This window comes from Hippocampus comes, unplaced genomic scaffold, assembly GCF_001891065.2.
Source record: "Hippocampus comes isolate QL1 unplaced genomic scaffold, H_comes_QL1_v1.1 scaffold45, whole genome shotgun sequence".
Taxonomy (NCBI): domain Eukaryota; kingdom Metazoa; phylum Chordata; class Actinopteri; order Syngnathiformes; family Syngnathidae; genus Hippocampus; species Hippocampus comes.
The window spans coordinates 1,702,683-1,721,902 of NW_017805783.1; the positions used below are offsets into that span (position 1 = coordinate 1,702,683).

Genomic DNA, 19,220 nt, shown 5'->3' on the forward strand with positions numbered 1-19,220 from the left:
TTGTTCTGGGGTCCAAATGCCTTTTTGAATAATCTAGAGCACAGATGCGAAATTCAAGACCCCGAGGCCAGATTCGGCCTGCCACCTCATTTTATGTGGCCCACAAACGCAAAGCTTGTGCGTCACCTTCGTATTTGCCTGCTAAAATACCCAAATTGCAAATTACCTTCACTTTTAATAACATTGAGATATCGCAAGCATATTTTGTTACTCATCACCCTTTGAAAATTTGTGGATTCAAAAAATTGGTTATCCACCAAATTGTTGTGTATATGTGATGATGTGAGACATAAATTTAAATTGGTTCACAGTCATAATGGCCCTCCGAGGAAAACCAGAACTACGACGTGGCACGTGACAAAAAATGAGTGCGACCCCCTTAATGTAGAGCAATTAGAAATGTAGGTTTTGGATCTCTTGAGAAACTGCCAGGACATGTAATTATTTTTATTTGGTATTTTTTGGGTGCCGCGGTGGTAATAATTCGAACAGTGCTTTTGTCTTTGGCCCTTTGCCACTTTTCCTGCCTCATTTGTAGCTGAAAGATACCTACCCAGAAAAATAAGTCACTTTAACTCAAAATGTAACTATCAATATTTGTTTCACTTAAAAAAAAAAGGAAGAATAAATTAGAACAATAAATAGTCGTGTGTTTATTATAAGCAGCAGAGGTATCAAAAGCCTTATAACAAAAGAAAACATATTTTTCTTTTGGATTTTATCGAGACAACTTTGCTTCTTTTTACGTCCCTGACTTTTGGTTCACATATGATAAATATCCCCCCCCCCCCCCCGAAAGGCCATTTAGCATCAAAGTGATGGATGAGGACTAGGACATGCTAGGTCAGCAAGGTGAGACGGTTAACATAATGAGTTGCCTCGGAATGCGGTCAACCCCTGCCCCTTTGTTTTGTCTCAATCCCTCATACGGACACCTCAAACATCCTCTGGAATGACGTCCAAGCTTGATCAGTACATACTTCCCAACCTCAAACACCATGCTATCACTGCAGCGTTTGTGTGTGTGTGTGTGTGTGTGTTTGGTTTGGTAGTGGAAAAGAGTCATGTGAAGTGGGAAACTGGGTTGGGATAGATAACCCCGCCAGTGGTGGTGCCCACATATCAGGGGCCTGCAGGAGGCGAGCCTGGAGAGTTCAAGTCTTGTCAGGTTGCCTCCAGGAGGTCATTTCATTGTGGCAGGGAGCATGAAGAGCTGATTAGTGTTAGCAACAAGTGGGGAGGGCGGAGATAAGTGGAGAGGAAAACACATGTCAGGGGGACGGAGCAGGAGGGGGGACCTCTGGCCCACGAGTTCCCACAGACAATTGCATACGCAGCAGAATGTGCTGGGTTAGATCCTCTTTCGGAACTTCTTGTAACTTTGAGTCGCGCTGGCAAAAAGCGGCGCGGTCCTGACCGCCGCTGCCTGTGAGCTCACCGCGTCGGCGGCCGCCATTCACGACTAAGAAGATATCGTCTTTTCTGTCTCGATGGACAAAGTCCAGCCACACAAGGACTTAACAAAAAGTGATTACATGCACTTCCAGTCCTACTGATTGAGAGTCCAATGCCACTCTCGGACTCGTTTAGCTTTTTTGTTGACTTCACGTCACTCCTCCAGAGTCCAGCTATCTACAGCCGCACTCGGCCACCGCCATCCCTTCATACTTATGCTTATACGTGACCACGCCTGTGTCGTCCAGGTACAGGAGCGAGATGGGATCCAGCTTGGTGGGCACGCAACACGCTCGCGCTGTTTTCTGAGGACTGTTGATGTTGATCAGCGTTTGGACGATGGCGTGTTTGGTGGGCGTGACGTGCTTTGTTAGCGGGAATGAGCAAATCCCAGCGCACTCGTAGGCGTCGTAACTGCCGGGTGCCAGGATCCAACTGTCCCATCCGATATCTTTGAAATCCACGTGCAGAGGTTGTCTCCTGCAGTGGTTTCCCTTGGCGTTGCGACGGATGCGCGAGCTCGTGTCGTAGATCAGATTCGAGCGCATCTGGAGCAGGTCGGCTTCATCCGGTTCGGACTCGCCATTGCTGCCGTAGCCCTTCGTCTCGAGCTCGCCCCACAAGTCATTCTCCAAGTCGTTTCGGAGCATTACGTTGGAGGTTTCGTGGTCGATCATCTCTTCCAGGTCATGCTTGTCATCTCGATGATCGCTGCTTTCATCATTCGAGAAAACGATAAACAGGGGCTTGTGTTTTTCCTTCATGTTGGTGTCAATCTTCATGTCCGCTTCAGTATTCCCATTTTTGCCTTGGTCTGCGACACGTTGCGTGTCTTCGCCGGCCACGCTGTCAATGTGCACCTCCAGACGATGTGTGGTTCCATGCTCAGATTTACGCCACCGCTGGACAGAAGCGGTGAGGTTGAACGCTTCCCAGCCATCGTCGGTGCCATACACTTGTCTCGACGCCAACTCCACCAGCTCCATTATCGCCTTTTGACCCCCAAGGTTGTCTCCTCTCGCAAAATTCTCATCTGTGCTGTTGTCCTCTTCGTCATAATGTACCACTTCGTAGATAGTGACTTTGCGGTCGACGCCGGCAAACAGGTGGCGGTCAGTCTGGACGAGCGTGTAGAGACGGAGCTCGGCTGCAGTGACGTGTTCGTGATGGGGGACTGACACATTGAAGAGGAGTGGGTGGCGCCTTACTCCCCCGACACCGACAGTGCTTGAAGAGGAATCTGGGGAATAGACAAAAACATGAGGAAGGAATGAAATATTGGTATTTATAGGATATGTTTATCAACAAGACACATCACACTGGAAAAAGTTACCCCCCGCCAAATCAATATTTCAATGTACACTGGACATCAATTCTGCGTCATTCGAATTAAGGGTTTTTAAAGCTAACAAAAATGTATACGGGGGTGCCGGGGTGAGTCACATTCTTGAATATTTTAGTCTTTATTGCTCTGATCCTCTGGGTTTTAAGGTCGTGTACGCAGCATTGACCATTTCTTTCCAATTTTTGCTCTCCCTCAACCTCTTGTACTCTCATGCAAATGCCATCTCAATTCTACCGATTTCATACAACTGCAACCCATTGAGCCTGCTTACGAAGGGTTTACTTTAAAAGCGTATCAAATCACCTGTATAGTATGGAACTCCATTTAGTTACTTGGATGAGTTCTAAAAAATTATTCAGGAGGAAACGAAAAAGATGCAAGTGGAGAAATTGGTGATGGGATACAATATTATGTTAACCCTGGAGAACCCAAGAACCCTTTTCTTCTTTGGAAAATGATGAATTATATATTAAGTGACTGCTATATGTTCACTGAGCACCAAAATATATGTTTTTTTTCAAATATTCAATGCTTTAATCCTAATTTAGGATGAGGGCCAAATTTGACCCTTTGGGATTTAAGGGTAGCATTTGAGTAGCAGAATTTATAGGGGCCAAATATGACCTCGTGGGTTCTCCAGGGTTAAAAAAATGACCCAACAAGAATGTGGAAATGCTGTTTTGTACAGTCCTCACGAAATCATTTCAATGAACATTTTAGCATTTAAATGAGTTTTGAGGGCTTATCATCATACCCCTACACACGATTGACATTGGATGCTAAACTGAACTGAATCTTCAAATAAGATACGCTAAGATAACCTTTGTTCTACCCACAATCGCGATTATAGCAAAATGTGGAAATATATGAATTCACTGCAATTTGAAAGTCATAAACAAAGCTTCCTGTACCCTCATTCTTGAAGCTGCGAATGATGCTGGCACTGGGCGCTGAGGTGCGGTCATTGGCAAAGCGGTTGTAGAGCTCCATCATGTACTCAGGCGGCTCCTCTCGTACGCTTCCAGGTGGCAGCGGAGGTGGACCCAAGCCAGACAGGTTGAATGTCTGCAGGAACTGCTCTTTCAGGCTCTCCAGCACACCCTGCATGATCAGATTGTTGTCCTGCTCCGACTGAGACGCGTCCGCCGCCCTCCCCAGTCCGTCTTTCAGCCCCGGAGTGGGTCGAAGCCTCTGGTCGGCGTTGGAGATTGGGCTGCCCTCGCCACAAAGAGGCCCCCGGAGCAACAATATAGAAAATAGTAAGAGTATAGTCTCGGTGCTGCAAATGGTTCCCGGAAGAGAAACCCAAATACTCGCCATGGAGAAAAAAAATTAGCAATTAATTTTATGCTGTCACAGTCGATAAAAAGCGGTGGTGACCTTTTCTGTGACAAGTGGGATCTTCTACGGTGCCTGCAGTAAACCTTATGCAGCGTCGCCGTTGACACAGCATTTAGTCTCATGCACAGCTATGGCCTATACGTCCAGTGGCAGCGTGACAGAGGCCCGGTATGGTCCACCTTGTCATCTCTGTTGTGTTGTTCTCTTTCTGTGCTTTACGCTCCCTTCCCAGCTTTTTCTCTCAGTCCCTTATCTACGATATGGTGGGCTCTGCTTTGCTGTGTGTGTGTGTGTGTGTGTGTGTGTGTGTGTGTGTGTGTGTGTGTGTGTGTGTGTGTGCCCTCCACTTTGTGTGATGTTGAGCATGTGTTATCTCACAACTTCCTTAATGAGGATTTTGTAAACACTGTCCTGTAGCCTCTTCCTTGTGGAAGCGCTATTTTGTTTGGGTGGGTGCACCAGAGTTGATTTTTTTTTTTTTCCATTTGTTTATTTGGTTTGTAAATGGCAAAGTTCTGCACGCTGTTGTTGATGCGCCATAGACCATTTCTCTTTGACAAAGTACGGCAGTCCGCTGATGCCATTCCATATTAAAATACTTGTCCAAGTGAAATTGAAATGTAATGAGCTGTGAGGCCCATTGACCAAGACGGAAAGATGTTTAACTCTTTCCACATTTCGTGGCGAGAATAATAGAAGTGTGCATTGCCCAGTGTCCGGTCAGTGAAGACTCTCGGAATATAAATAGGAGATAAACGTAATGTGAGGGTTTCACGTACGGCAGTTCTTTAATGTTGCACCTAAAGGTAGTAAAGTATGTCCAACGGAGTGAGACACAGTGATTCAATGTCCACGGTACAGCTCGCTGTGCCGTCACCGAGCTGCTTCCTGCTGTGATAACAAAATGGCCTCCCTGCCACTAGGAAGAACATTCCTGCTCACCACCTGAACTCACGACTGTTGCACTCATTCCAGAGCTTCTTTGCGTGACCCGGCGATACACTCGATGCGTCACCCAGATGGGAAGCAATGAGCTTTTCCCGCACCTGCCACTTGTCTGCCAGGGTGACACTTGACAGACATGCGCTTATCTGCTGCGCTGTGAAACTGCCGTCGCAACTGACATCACACCTTCCTGATGACCCGTTGAAGATTTGTTAGTGGACTGCTGCGCGCGAGCGCATACGCACACGCACACACACACACGCACGCACGCACGCACGCACACACACACACACACACATACACACATACACACACACACACACACACTCCTAAGATTGTGAGGTATAGCAAAAATAATTTCGGACATTAAAATGGAAATTTGACCACCAAGAGGAAAACATTATTACTACATATTCCTTACAATGCACACTACCAGTCCCATCACGTCTCAATGCATTCCTCCTTAACCCCCATCAAAATCCTCCATGTCCATTTCTTCAAAGTCAGACCCAATGTTTTTGTTTTATTACGAACTCTAATATCAATCAAATATTTATGCATCATTGACCCCAGAAATATCACCAACTTTTGAAGTGAATGGACATGTCTGAGAGTGAGGGATGCACAGAGCAAGTTAGACATTCAGCTTCATTTGCATCATGTCTGATTGTTATGCCCAGACAGTCACCCATCACTGTTTGAATGGATATGTGCATTACCCTTTTTGAGTCAGATTATGTTCTTGTTTTGAACGACATAGATATTCCCATAAATGTAAAATAGTCCCGTTAATGCCAGTGAATTTCCAAGGAAATTCCCCCAAATTTGCAACCCTACTTACAATGACCATTTGTTCTCTAGTTTGACCCTCACGGCATGATTATGATCATAAATGTTACCACATTTGAAGGACATATTGTAACTGTAACCCCCACAACAGTATAATAATGACCACGGTGTAATTTACATTGACATGTTCGCTTGCTGGCTAGGATTGCTATTGACTTTGGCCTCCTGCATTTTGTTGAATTTATCTTCTCAGGACTTTATCTTGTGTTTTGTGCCTGGCAGGATATTGCCTCATTGTTTAGCTATTTCTTTCAAAATCTTACACTTGGTCAGACCATTTGGTATCTGATCTTTTTTTTCTTATGGGCAGAGGCAAAATTAAACTGCAAATACTGCATTATCTAGCTAGCTAGCTAGCTAGCTGGCTAGATGTCTATAGATCTTTCTAGATATTGTCCGTCCGTTCGGTAAACATGCCCTGTCCCAGAGTTTTGGGGGAACTTGTTACAGCCATCAAATTCCAAATGAGAGAATTGTTGAAAAAAAAACTAACAAAAAAAAACAAAACAAAAAAGGTTGAAAATTAAATATCTTGTCTTTGATTGTATATTTTTAGTATATTTAACTGAATCTAGAGTTGAATTTACAAATCATTGTATTTAGTTTTTTATCTACATTTTACACAGCGTTCCACTTCACTGAAATTAGGGTTTGTAACATGGGATTGAATGTAATTGGTTCATTCTTAGCCCGGCCACATCCTCAATTCAAAGATTGTATACAGCTAGAAAACTTATGCCAGCCCCAGAGTTCAATCAGCACCAGTGCAAGCGCCGAATTAAACATACGGAGCACACAACCGTAATAAAGCTAATTTTCACAAATTGCTCTCAAATTGTTAACTAAAACGCAATATATTCCTGTGTCAATCAAATCATGTTATCCCCATATGGAATCTTTGATACAGCCCACCGAATAGCTGCGATTAAACTGTTGGAGTACACGCTCATACCGATTTTGAATATCTTAAACAACTACCGGTAATTACCGGAGTGTCATTCCCTAAATGAGATGTCTGTTGTGGCATCAACTGTCTGTATTTGTGGATTCCACTTGAGTTACAAACCTACCTTAAATATCAGTGGGAATTCAAAATGTCTGATGTCAAGATTTTGTCACAAACCGTGTTGTGTAACTCAATGTAATTTAATTCATGAATTCATTTCCTCATAGAATGGACACAGGCCTTTATTTACTCGACTGCAGAGTAAGAAGACATGTGTACCTATATCGTCTAGTTTTCCACAAATAAATATTGACATTCTGTTGGAGTAACATCCATCCATCCAATATCCGAGCTGCTTATTCTCACGTGGGTCGCGGGCGTGCTGGAGCCCATCCCAGCCGACTTCAGGCAGTCGGCTGGTGACCATTGCAGGGTGCACAAAGCCTGTTGCCCAAAGGCAGCTGTGATCAACTCCAGCTCAGCCACAGCCCTAATGAGGACCAGTGGTACAGAAATGAATGCAACACAGAATATGCATTATAATAACACATGCATGTCCCATATTGCAACATACATTACAGTAATCTATTCTATATTGCATTACGGGTCATGTGGTTCACTAAAGAGTAGTTCATCCACTTTCTTTCTCATCGTTTTAATGGAAACGACTTAATCGTGAGGCACATCTCAAACACACCGGCATTCTTACTTTCTTTAGTTTTGGTTTCTAATCTGCAATTATTTCCTCCTGAAAGGTTTAGCAGGTTTTGCTCCACACTACGACACAAGGCAAAACGGAGCACGTCGACTTTAACGTCTACTGTAAATGTTCCCGTTGCAGATGCCATGGCGATTCTCTGTGGAGTGGTACCCAGACACCACAGGGTGCAATCGGTCACAGTAAATGCAAATGTATCTATTATTATGTTGGAAGAAACGAGCCATCCATTTGTGTACCGGTACTTATTTATCCAAGTAGACGATTAATGGAGGGGAGAGGGGGGACTTAGATTAGAGGAAATATGATAAGAAACTAACAGCCGGTGAAGTCTTTGTTAACATTTGAAAATATCTATCGACTGAACAGATTATTCCCATAGGAGCCACCAAAAACTTCTCATCTGGACTCAGCAAGCAAGAAGAAACACTCCAAAGTCCGCCAACACGAACAATAATTTCCCAACCGTTAAGTGGGAGATTGGGGCTTTCGACTGAGAAACTGCTGAATGTCCCGTTGCAGTTCTTCATTTCTTCTCTCAGCTTCATCCCGACTGCGCTCTGCATTTCTGAGGCATATTTCCAAAGCTGCCACATGGTGGCGCTCTGCCTCCAAAGTAGACTGAAGTTCACTCACAGTGGCCCTCAGCTCCTTCAGCTCCTGCTGCACACTGCGAGACACAAATGTTAACGCAAATTTATGTCTAATCGGAAAAAGTTTGGGATATTTGGCTTTCGAGTGACATTTTGGGATGAATCTAAAATATGCCTTCGTTTGACCTTCCCTAAACTTTTCAATGCATGTCCAACTGTTAAAAGATGAAGTAGTCTTAGCAAAAATTTAATGATCTCTTTCAAGAAGATGAAAGTCAAAATTTATAACAGGTGCATGAGAACCTCCACTTCGATGCCTTTCTGTGACTCTTCCAGTCCCTCTGTCATAACCTGCTGATGACAGCCTGCGACACTCTCTGCTCAGTGGCGACTTTGCTGTCAGAAGATCCTGCGTCAAGCCTTGCAAAGGCGCGGTCCTGTTGATACCGTTCGGTGCCTTGTTGATCTCAAGATGTCAAAATGCGAACAGCAGGATGAAGACGATTGTTCAAAACCAATAGGAAGTGAATCCAGGAAATGGAATCGTCCATTCATGGATCAAATGCCTGTTGCTGTTGCCATTTTGCTCCTTGTTAGAGAACAGCAGCTTGCGCAAAAAGTACTGAAACACTGAACAGAGCAATGGGCATTCAAAAGTTGAAAAAAGGTCAAATTACGGTTGCAGGTTAGAGCGAGATTTCGGTTGATCATAAAATGTCACCCAAAAGACGAATATCCCTCTCTTTTTTGGACATTCAAAAGTTGAAAGAAGGTCAAATTACGGTTGCAGGTTAGAGCGAGTTTTCAGTTGATCCTGAAATGTCACCCAAAAGACGAATATCCCTCTCTTTTTTTGTGTGTAGTGTACTATGGATTGTAGACCAACACCCATTTACGCTCTCATTCTCACCTGTCAGGAGACTGCTGGTTGTCTCTCTTCTGCTCAGTCCTGTTGTTGACCCCCTGATCTAAAGAGCTCTCTACCAAGGGCTCAACACTCTTTTGGGCCCGAGCAGACTGCGAGCCACTGTCAGATTTTTGGGAGCTAGAAGTAGTGGGAGCCTTGTGATTGGTTTCGTCTTGCGCTCTGACTTTCACGTCTCCCTCCTTGATGCCTTTCAGCGTGCCTTTTGAAAAAGATCCTGAACAGCGGAGATCCAGGATCTTAAAGATGTCCTCTGACAACGTCGCACTCTTGTCTTCCACTAGATCCTGGTTGCGACTCCAGCGGTGGATGGCACCAGCCTTTGCCGCCATCCCCGTGAGGGGGCAATTGAAGGTAGGCAGAGTTTGGGTACGTTTGCGGGGGCTCCCGGCCCAGTTGTCAGAAGATGGCATTGAATCTTGCAGGACATCTGGAGAGATGCAATTTCCTCTCAGGGGACCTGGACTGTCATTTTTATCCTCCTCGGTAGACTCAGAGAAAGCACTGTCACTCATCTGGAACAGAAATATTATCAAATGTAATGTTTGTGTGTGTTCTTTAAAACTGGTCAGTTCCTGGAGCATTTGGGGCGGCTGTGGCTCAGAGGTAGAGCGGGCCATCCAATCAACGGGGGATACACTGTACGATTCCCGCTCTGTTCGAGTCATGTGCCATTGTGTCCTTGAGCAAGACACTTCACCCACCTTAGCTCCAGTGCCACTCACAATGGTGTACGGCTGGGTGTGAAGGTTTTGCACACTGTAAGTCACGCTTCTCTCATCCTGCCCTGGGCAGCTGGGGCTACATACTAAAATGGTTTAAGACATCGGCCGGCACTACAGAATCTGACGGCCTTGGGCAGTTTAGATTGACAAGGCAGCACATCGGGTCTGAAATCTACAAAATATGCACGGTCTGGAAACACTGCAGCAAAGACAAAAGTCTGCGACTCGTAGGAATTAATGAACACAATTCTACAGAACGAGCACTGCATTACCATTAAGGCACTCATGCGTGTAGGAGCATATTTGCAGGACTTTAGTGCAAGCGGCATGGCTTCAGTTCTCACTCAGTGACAGGGTGAGTGGTTCATTGTCTCTCGACGTTCCCTGTGACTGACTGCGACCCTGAACTGGATAAGTAAGCTGCTTTGAAAGTGGACGAGGGTTGTAAAAGTAGTAGGTGTGTCATGGTTTCCCATGACAGATATGGGGGGCTTTGGTTGTGGTTGGGGACTGGCAGATATTTGAACGACATGTCAAGTGCATGGTGGAGGATTGACACATGACATGCACAAAAATACGACCTACACACTGTGAATTTTCTGTGTATCGGGAGCGGCAGCCCTGTGTGTGATAGCTCAATTTAATATTTGAGTGACTCATGAATTTTAATGGAGTCATTTTTTTATAAACAATGAACCAAATATATTGTAAAAAAAAAAAAAACAACTGTCTTACTGAGATCCGAAACAAGAAAGTGTATGCCTAAAAAAGAAAATGAAAATAAGAAATAGAGAAAAAAATGCTCCTTTTTAACTATTGCATCTGATGTTCATTGTTGTGGTCTTCTTTCTTGCATAACACAATGATCAATGCCGTCGTAAAGGCAGAATATTCATTCGATACAGTCTTTAGTCTTTAGCAGAGCCACCTTATGCTGTGTTTTCTATTCTATTGCTAATTTATTATATTCTACAAATATATTGCTAATGCTATATTTTATATTCCACTTTTATTAAACTGTGTACAGTTCTTTCTGAAACATTTATTTTGTGCAATGAAACACTTTGGGTTTTTTTTCTTCCCCAGAATTTTGCTGCTGTAGACTGCAAATTTCCCCAGTGTGGGACAAATAAAGTTTATCTTATCTTATCTTATATTGTTATTTACCGACTTTGTATTTACTTTTTGACCAAATGTGTATTTGACCCAAATAGAAAGAGCTTACAAATATGTATTATGTGTCGGTGGTGTTGAACTGTGCCATAAACTGCTGAGTATTTCTGGAAATGCTGGCTTTTGTTTCTGTCCTTTGTGTTGGTCAAGTATTTGATTTCGCTTGAATCACAGCTCAGGCCTTTACCTGCATTCAAACACGGCATTCATTGAGGGGGGAAAATAAATGTTTGGGTATTGCGCTACCTCAGTAGAGCCCCAGCCAACAAAGTTGCGAGGAGAGTTCTTCTGGTTCTCGGCCTTGTTGGAGGGAGGAGAGGGAGGCACGTCGTTGCATAGAGGAAACAAAGTCTCGTGTCGTCGGATCATCGCCGTCATCAACTTCTGGATGTGAGGAGTTGCTGAGAAGAAAACAAAGCCAGATCATTCGGGCCTCATCTTTCTCATTGAGTGAAATTAATATGTTTACATGTCCAGATGTTTCTTCATTCATTCCAAGGATGTTAGTGTTATTTTGATGTTAAATTGAAACAAAGGTGTATTGTAATGTATTGTCACGGTATTTGTGCAACTACCGTCTCAGAACCACCGGAGTTGGAAACAATGACAATTTAACAGATTACGGCTGATACTATTTTCCATGAAAGTTCAGAGTTCTCTTAAGCTTAAGAATTTAGAAACAAGGACAAGCTTGTCCCACTAATGTATTAATGTAGGTCATCAAAATGATAGAAAGAGCCTGTTTTGATCAAGCTCTTGTCTTGAATGCACTTGACTGTGCAGCTCTACTTCATGTTCTGGTTTTGAGTCTTTGTAATTGCTATAAAATTGGTAGAACATGCTTGACATGCCCCAGGACACACTTTTAACATCACACCATTGCCAGATTATGATATTTAGTCTCGCTTGCATATTGTCACTGAGCTTGAGTGACCATGTACTCTCTCTCTCACTCTCTCTCTCTCTCCCAAAATCAGCTGGGATAGTCTCCTGCCCGCCCGCAATCCTAATGAGTAAAACACGCTTGAAAATGGATGGATGGCTGTACGTATACAGGGTGGGCCAAAAATAGGCTGACAGGTTGTGTTTGCATTTGTCGTGTTTCTGGAGACGTTTGAGGAATGTTGCAATGTTCTTTCACGGAGGACAAATACTCAACTCAACTCAACTGTATTTATAGAGCACTTTCAAACAGGTATCGCTGTATACAAAGTGCTGTACATGGAGCAACTAATATAGATGAACCCTTTCAAGCACCCTGTAACCTGATAACATGATAAGCTGTGCACTGAAGTAACCGCGGTCCCTGAAAGGGTTCAAATCTGACAAAATGTGAAAATTATCAAATACATATTGGTATCAATGTAATAAAATGTTATGGCCCTGTAAGTTGCCATTGTAAGCCCACTTATGGCCCAACCTGTGTTTGTTATTAACCGCATAATCATTCTGCCATTATTGCTTTGGGGGGGGGTTAAAGCCTGCCGCAACCTTCAGAATGTCAAATATGGTTTGGGGTTTGGATTCCATCTTGCTTTTTTTTCTGCATAGATGTTTACATCTTTTAATATCTGAATGCTGTGCAATGCTTTGCTCAACAGAGTCTAAAACATGTGCCGTGCAATATATGAAGTTCACTGAGGAGTCAGGAGCCTGTACACAATGACTGGTAACAAACGAGGATGGTTGGAAATGTTGGTACCCTTCATTACTGAGATGGGGTCTTCTAACTGTGGCTTGAGCAGGTTGATCCCCATCACCGTGGCCAGGTTCTCCACGTTCATCTTGTTGACTTGGGAATGCAGCTGAACCTCAAATAAGAACCTGTGGGACAATCGGGTACATGGTGGCGGTTCTTGTTTTGACTGATTTCAATCTGGTTGGAGTTCAAAGCATTTGTACCGTGATTAGGCGTACACATAGACACTTTTTACATCATATCCCACAATGCTTCAGCTCACCGGCAAACATAGCTTAGGAGATTGTAGTTGATTCTTGGGAGGAGGGCGATCTGTTTCTCTAACTTTTCTTCCCCCTGAAAGGACGCACAAAGATTTTGTCACACATGCTGGGCATTTCATACACACACGTACACAAAATGTAAGCACATCTACGGATGTCCAGACGTGAGCTATCCCGGAGGTGAAACATACTTCTTCATTGCCAGAGTCCAGCGTGTTGGTGCAGTCCAAAAAGGCTTGGTACTGAGACCATGGCACTACAGGTTCTGGCAGCTCTCGCAAGTACAGCTTGAGCAGCGACGCCACCGTGTGGACGTCCGTGTCACTGTGAGGAAAATGACAACTTCACTCCACACACTCACTGTTGACAACAATATGCACGCTTGGACAGTGGGATTAAATCGCATAGCTCAATAATGCATTGCATGGTTTATACTGTCAAATAAGTATTCATCTAATCATGTTTATTACTGTAGAACTGCACTGCACATCATTCTGAGCATTGTCCTATATTTTAGCTCCCCCCCCCCCATAACTTTTTAGGGCTGACTCCTCTTTTGATGAAAGCATATGACAGACAATGTCATTATGTGTGGGGGGGAATACATACCAGTAATGTGACTCCTTTACCGTATGAGCCATAAATCTTATGTGATTGTGGAGAAGTACCCAACGCAGTGGCCAATGATGATTGCACATTTTACCACTCGCTGTGCTGCACTTAACCGCACACAGACAGCCAGAATGTTTCACCGATGGTAGCGTCGTGGAAAAACAAAGCTTATCATATTGTGTAACACATGCACGCATCCTCTTGCATACTCAGCCAGAACAGGATGTGGTGTCATCTGCCCCTCGAGTTTCTCTGCGGGTTGCTCATATCTCCCAGCTTTCTTTTTCAACTTCTTTAAGGAATCTTCTAGCTTTTGCTTTGTGTGATTAGCAAACCACTTAGCAAACCAGCTTCCTTCTCAAAGCTTCACAAGTCAAAATAATTCAGATGCTCCAGTTAAACCACTTACAAAAAATGGCAGAAATCTATAATTCTGTGAGGATTTTGCATGTTTTTGCCACGCTTGTGTGGATTTTCTCTGTGTTCTTCGGCCCACATTCCAAAAATCTGAACAGATGGTTCAGTCAAGACTCTAAAACATGAATGTGAATGCTAATTTGACTAGATGTGCCCTTGGGCTGGCTGCTAACCAGTCCAGGGTGCAGCCCGCCTCTCTCCCAAAGTCAGCTGTGACGGGCTCCGGCTCACCCGACTGGCATGGAAAATGGATGCCGATATTGGAGTAACAGAGAGGGAGTGAATGACCTGGGGAAAGACGGCCTCTCTCCTGCGTCAAAGGCATCTCTGAATTGTTTGACAGCGTTGTCTTGCCCAGGGAGGCGGAAGATGCCCTCCTCATTTAGACCATGCTCTCTGATATACTCCGCACACTTCTGGACCAGGATGGGCACCATCTGGGGTCCAAAACGTTGCTCATACATCACTGTGTCCTTCAGACTTTTTCCAAACACTAGAGGGACACAGAAGACATTTTGCACTGATCATCCATCTCTCTCTCTCTCTTTCTCTCTCTCAATATTGTGACATATCTTGCATATTTATGAATTGCACTGTTCAAACTAAAAAACGGTCTGTTATTTACATGAAAACAAATGCAAATATTTTAAAGCTTTAATTTGCGAAATAAAAACAACTATGAATTACAACTGTAAAAAAAAGTGAAATAAAATCACTGTGACTTCCTTCATTTAGCTATCGCTAAAGGAAAGCATTATCTTCAGTAGCTATTAGGGCATCATGGATTGACATTCCTTTTATTTTTTTAACTGGACTGTTTAAGTAATTTGATGTTACTGAACCTCCACTCGGAACACCAATGACCCTGCGCAGGGTTCGGACCCACTCATTCATATCGGTTTGGGAGGTGGCCATGAACACATGAGGGCATCGCTCTTTATCTGCACTTTTACCTGCCGTAAAAAAAAAAAGACTGAATATTAAAAACAAGAACAAGGTAAAAATTATGTGTGTGTGTGTATGTGTATATGTACACACACACACACACGCACGCACGCACACACATATATGTGTATATGTACACACACACACGCACGCACGCACGCACGCACGCACGCACGCACGCACGCACGCACGCACGCACGCACGCACGCACGCACGCACGCACGCACGCACGCACGCACGCACGCACGCACGCACGCACGCACGCACGCACGCACGCACGCACGCACGCACGCACGCACGCACGCACGCACGCACACACACACACACACACATACACATTCAGCACATTTGACAATAAAGTTGTACTTGATACTTAATACTTGATAATTGATGTAGATGTCGATAGGTCTGTCTGGAGTGAATACAATATAAAATACAAAAAATACAACCCTTTTATTCGCTAGAGTATTACGTTATGCTTCGATGCAAAACAGGAAGTAATAGTTCACCTATTGGAAATGTGTTGTGTGACTTAGGGCTAAGTTACTTTAATACGCATCTCGACTTTATTTATAAAGCACTTTAAAACAAATATCACTGTGAACAAATTTGCCCTCCATTAAAAAAAGAGTCATACAACAACAAAGACAGTGAAAACAGTTAAGTTAATAAAAACAACAGTAAAACATTACAAATCACAAAAACAAAACAGACTGATGCTGAGTCAAAAGAATAAAAATGAGTTTTAAAGATGGGCAGAGAGGGGGCTTGGCTTGCCTCACAATACCAATCCTACCTGGTATGATTTCAAAGATGTACTTCCCAGGCTCATCTGAGTTTGAGGGGAGTTCATTGACCTTGCTGAACTGAAGCTGGATAAAGCCCTAAAAAACAAAATACAGTATTGTAAAAACAGAGGCATGGACAAACACTCAGGACATGAGCCAAACGAAAGGAGAATTATGATATTGCGGTAAAGTTCAATTTATTTCAGTAGCTCTGTTCAAAAATTACAATTAGTTTTTCAAATAGGGTGTGCCGGGGCCTGTCCTTTGCTGTCTTCAGGTGGAGGCGACCGTGTACACCCTGAATTGGTTTCCAGCCATTCACATTAACACCTATAGACAATTTAGAGTGTTCAATTAACCTGTCAAGCATGTTTTTGGAATGGGGGAGGAAATTGGAGTACCCGGAGAAAAACCACACAGGCACGGGGAGACCATGCAAGCCCCACACAGGAAGCCAGAGGCTGGACTCAAATCCACAACCTCTGCACTGTGAGGCGGACATGCTAACCAGTCATCCACTGTGCTAAAATTCATATACTACGCAAATTCATGAAACAAAATGATAGGGTTTTGTATAAATGTTACAATTTCTTGAGATGTGTGAGTTTTGCGTGTTTGTTGGCGCTTAGCAATGATCATCAAAATGATTTTTTTTAAATCATGAACTATTTAAATGTGTGAAGACCACTGTATGTAACAAGAGTTATGGTCAAAAATGTAGTACCAAAAAAGCCCATTTTTTTGGGGAAGTGTCATTGTACAAAAAATGCCCCAGAAAGTTGGGTCAAATTGACTCAAATAGAGGGTCGCTCCATTTTTTGAACAAAATTAGGTCACTTTTAACCCAGCAGTTTTAAATACAGTATGCATGATATTCAAATTTATTGAGACGCACTTAACTCAATACATTTTGTGGCCCTTCCCCTAGCTGTTCACACATGGTTAGAAGCATTGATGTGGCCTATAACTTTTGTCCAGATAGTATCTCTAACTGGCTGGTTTTACTCTATTTGATGACTTCAAGATTGAGTTTCCAGACACCTTTGTCGACATAAAATGCATGGTTTATGCGCCACAAAAAAAACAAAAAAAAAAAAAACATTTCTTACCAGGACAGCCGTTTCTCGGTCATCTTTGTGGTAGGTTAGGGTGCTTCCCCTCAGTACAAAGTAGCGCTGTTGCCAGTTCTTTACAAGAGACCTTTGCTGTTTCTTGAGCCAGCCAGCCTTCAAAGGCCTCTCCATGGACTTGAGGGATCGTCTTGAGCCTGGACTCAGACCTGAGCTTCCCTCACCAGATAATATGCTCTTAGAGCGAGCTGAAATACAGGAAGCAGGTGAAGAATGGCAAGAAGAACAATTCTCACATTACAGAAAAATATCGGAAACTTCTGCACTAGTCGACTGCTGCACTGCTCTTCCTTTTTTTGGTGTGAATGTGCACCAGCCTGAAAGGGTGGAGAGGATAGTTTCTATGCTTATACTTTCAGGGTAAATAGAAACTGCTTCTTAGTGCCGACCAAGTTCCTGTTGGGCTGTCTGCACAGAGCTGTTATGGTTTTGCAGCAATGTTATTGCATTTGGACAATGCAGAAGAATCGGTGAGTAATGTAGTACTGTCTGGGAGCAAAAAGGAGCATCACTATGAACACTATTCTGGATGTTTTGTCATAGTTTCAACTGTTTGTGTGTGTATATATATATATATATAGAGAGAGAGAGAGAGAGAGAGAGAGAGAGAGAGAGAGAGAGAGAGAGAGAGAGAGAGAGAGAGAGATTTTTTTTTTTTTAAGTGAGGTCTAGGTGTACTCGGACAGCAGACATAATGGGATCGCATGCAGGCCCCGTCAGTCAGTTGTGTTTTAATTCACTCTGTCTTGTGGCGCCAAAATAAAGAAGAGCAGACGTATAGGGCATCGCTGGGGTAAACAGGAAGTTACTGCACCACTGCCCACTGGTCTCCACCTGCAAGCTCAAATATTCTTTGGTCTCCTTTCCAAAAGTATCAACTTCCTTTGATTCGAGACCACAAGCACAGTCATACCACAAACTGACGTTCATGGTGAAGTTAACAACCACATTTCAAATTGGCATTTTTCAAATTTGGATGTATTTATTTGTTACACTCGCTTATATTATCGATATTTATTTTTCCAAGAGAAATGGGTGGACAAAAATCTTGAAAAAAAATCCAAAATGCAAAAGAGTTCAACGTGATGCCATTTCATGTGATTGTGGTCGAATCCCATTCCCAGTCAATCCAAGTCAGCACCAAGCATGTGTTACAAACCTCCTTTATCACAAGGTCGCAATTAAATACGCCTCAGGGAATAAGGTGTGTTATTACTGTGATCCCACAAACGCAGACGCAAGTGAGCCCAGTTTTTAGTCAGCCTAACGCTTATTATCAAATTACATAAACTCATAATTACACACGTGAAAAAGAAATAATAATACCGTAAAAGTGAGAACCATCACAATCCAACATTTGGATCCATGGCCAAAACTGCGGTGCTATCTTTAATGCACCTGTAATGCATTCGAGCCACCTGGGGGACCTTCGGGTTAACATCCAAAACAACTATCATATACTGTTTACAACCCGTCTTGGTTGAAGATGAGGACAATTAGTTGTTGGTTTTAGCATAGTCGAACTTTCAAATGCTATAGAAAATGATCTGTCCTGCTGTCATTGAAGGTAGCACGGCCATTCGCTTACCAATACGAGCTGTCTCAACTTTGAAGGTGCTGAAATCCCAGTTGCGAGGTAGTTTCAAAGACATGCTGTTGTCCTCAATTTGTAGCAAAGGTCAGTGTTGAATTTTACACATACACACGCACACACACACACACACAAGGAAGATATCGCAAATCACACTTCCTGCTTCCTGTGTGTTAATTTTTTTTCTCACAATTTCAAACACTCATGTTTCCTCAGACTGTTTCCATGTTCAGACTTGTTTTGTATAAATTTCCCTCGAGGTGATTCACGAAAACGCTCAGACGTTTTTAAATGACAAATGACACAACTATTTAAAATGGTTCATATCATTCATTCTGTATAAAATGCTCGTCATCTTTTGCTCCGACTCCTCCAGTGATCTGCACACGTCAGGTATGTCTGTGACTTACAAATATGATGCAATGCAATCTCAATTATCAAAAAAAACATGTAGACCGGGGCTGGCAAGAAATTACACAAGGGAAGCGAAAACACATGAGCAATAACTTTTTATTTTCCAACAAGGCAAAGTACTTTTTAGCATCAAGAATACATTTTTTTCTATAGACAAATATACATCACAAAGCACTCCACTGCCTAAGAATAAAATAACTTATACTGATTTATAGGGAAACCACAAAATAAAATGTTCTTGAAGGCGAGCAAACAATATGTGGTTAATAAGGTTGCACCACTTCAATACATTCTTTAAAAGGTCCTGCAAAATTGTAATACCGTCCACAATGGCCTTCTTGTTGCC

At 43.1% G+C, this 19,220-nt stretch overlaps 2 protein-coding genes across 2 annotated transcripts; both read right to left on the minus strand.

Moving 5' to 3' along the window:
* Positions 1–1,407: 1,407 nt before the first annotated feature.
* On the minus strand, positions 1,408–4,451 carry bmp10 (bone morphogenetic protein 10). The gene is made up of 2 exons (XM_019885130.1): positions 3,712–4,451; positions 1,408–2,695 (listed from the first exon to the last, which is right to left on the minus strand). The coding sequence occupies exons 1-2, from the start codon at positions 4,118–4,120 to the stop codon at positions 1,629–1,631; spliced, it is 1,476 nt and encodes a 491-aa protein (XP_019740689.1). The 5' UTR covers positions 4,121–4,451; the 3' UTR covers positions 1,408–1,628.
* A 2,166-nt stretch (positions 4,452–6,617) lies between these two features.
* arhgap25 (Rho GTPase activating protein 25) lies at positions 6,618–18,610 on the minus strand. Its single transcript, XM_019885127.1, has 11 exons — positions 18,458–18,610; positions 16,849–17,057; positions 15,748–15,835; positions 14,849–14,959; positions 14,295–14,499; positions 13,169–13,301; positions 12,977–13,050; positions 12,718–12,839; positions 11,262–11,416; positions 9,103–9,632; positions 6,618–8,269 (listed from the first exon to the last, which is right to left on the minus strand). Exons 1-11 carry the CDS (start codon positions 18,519–18,521, stop codon positions 8,068–8,070), a joined length of 1,893 nt encoding a protein of 630 aa, XP_019740686.1. The 5' UTR covers positions 18,522–18,610; the 3' UTR covers positions 6,618–8,067.
* Positions 18,611–19,220: the final 610 nt, after the last annotated feature.

Coding starts and splice junctions, on each gene's coding strand:
- bmp10 (XM_019885130.1), bottom strand. CDS start 4,120: ATGGCGAGTATTTGGGTTTCTCTTCCGGGAACCATTTGCAGCACCGAG. Junction 2,696..3,711: donor TCGCAGCTTCAAGAATGAGG/GTACAGGAAGCT, acceptor TCTATTCCCCAG/ATTCCTCTTCAAGCACTGTC.
- arhgap25 (XM_019885127.1), bottom strand. CDS start 18,521: ATGTCTTTGAAACTACCTCGCAACTGGGATTTCAGCACCTTCAAAGTT. Junction 14,500..14,848: donor CATTGGTGTTCCGAGTGGAG/GTTCAGTAACAT, acceptor GTGTCCCTCTAG/TGTTTGGAAAAAGTCTGAAG. Junction 11,417..12,717: donor CCCCATCTCAGTAATGAAGG/GTACCAACATTT, acceptor TTTTCTTCTCAG/CAACTCCTCACATCCAGAAG.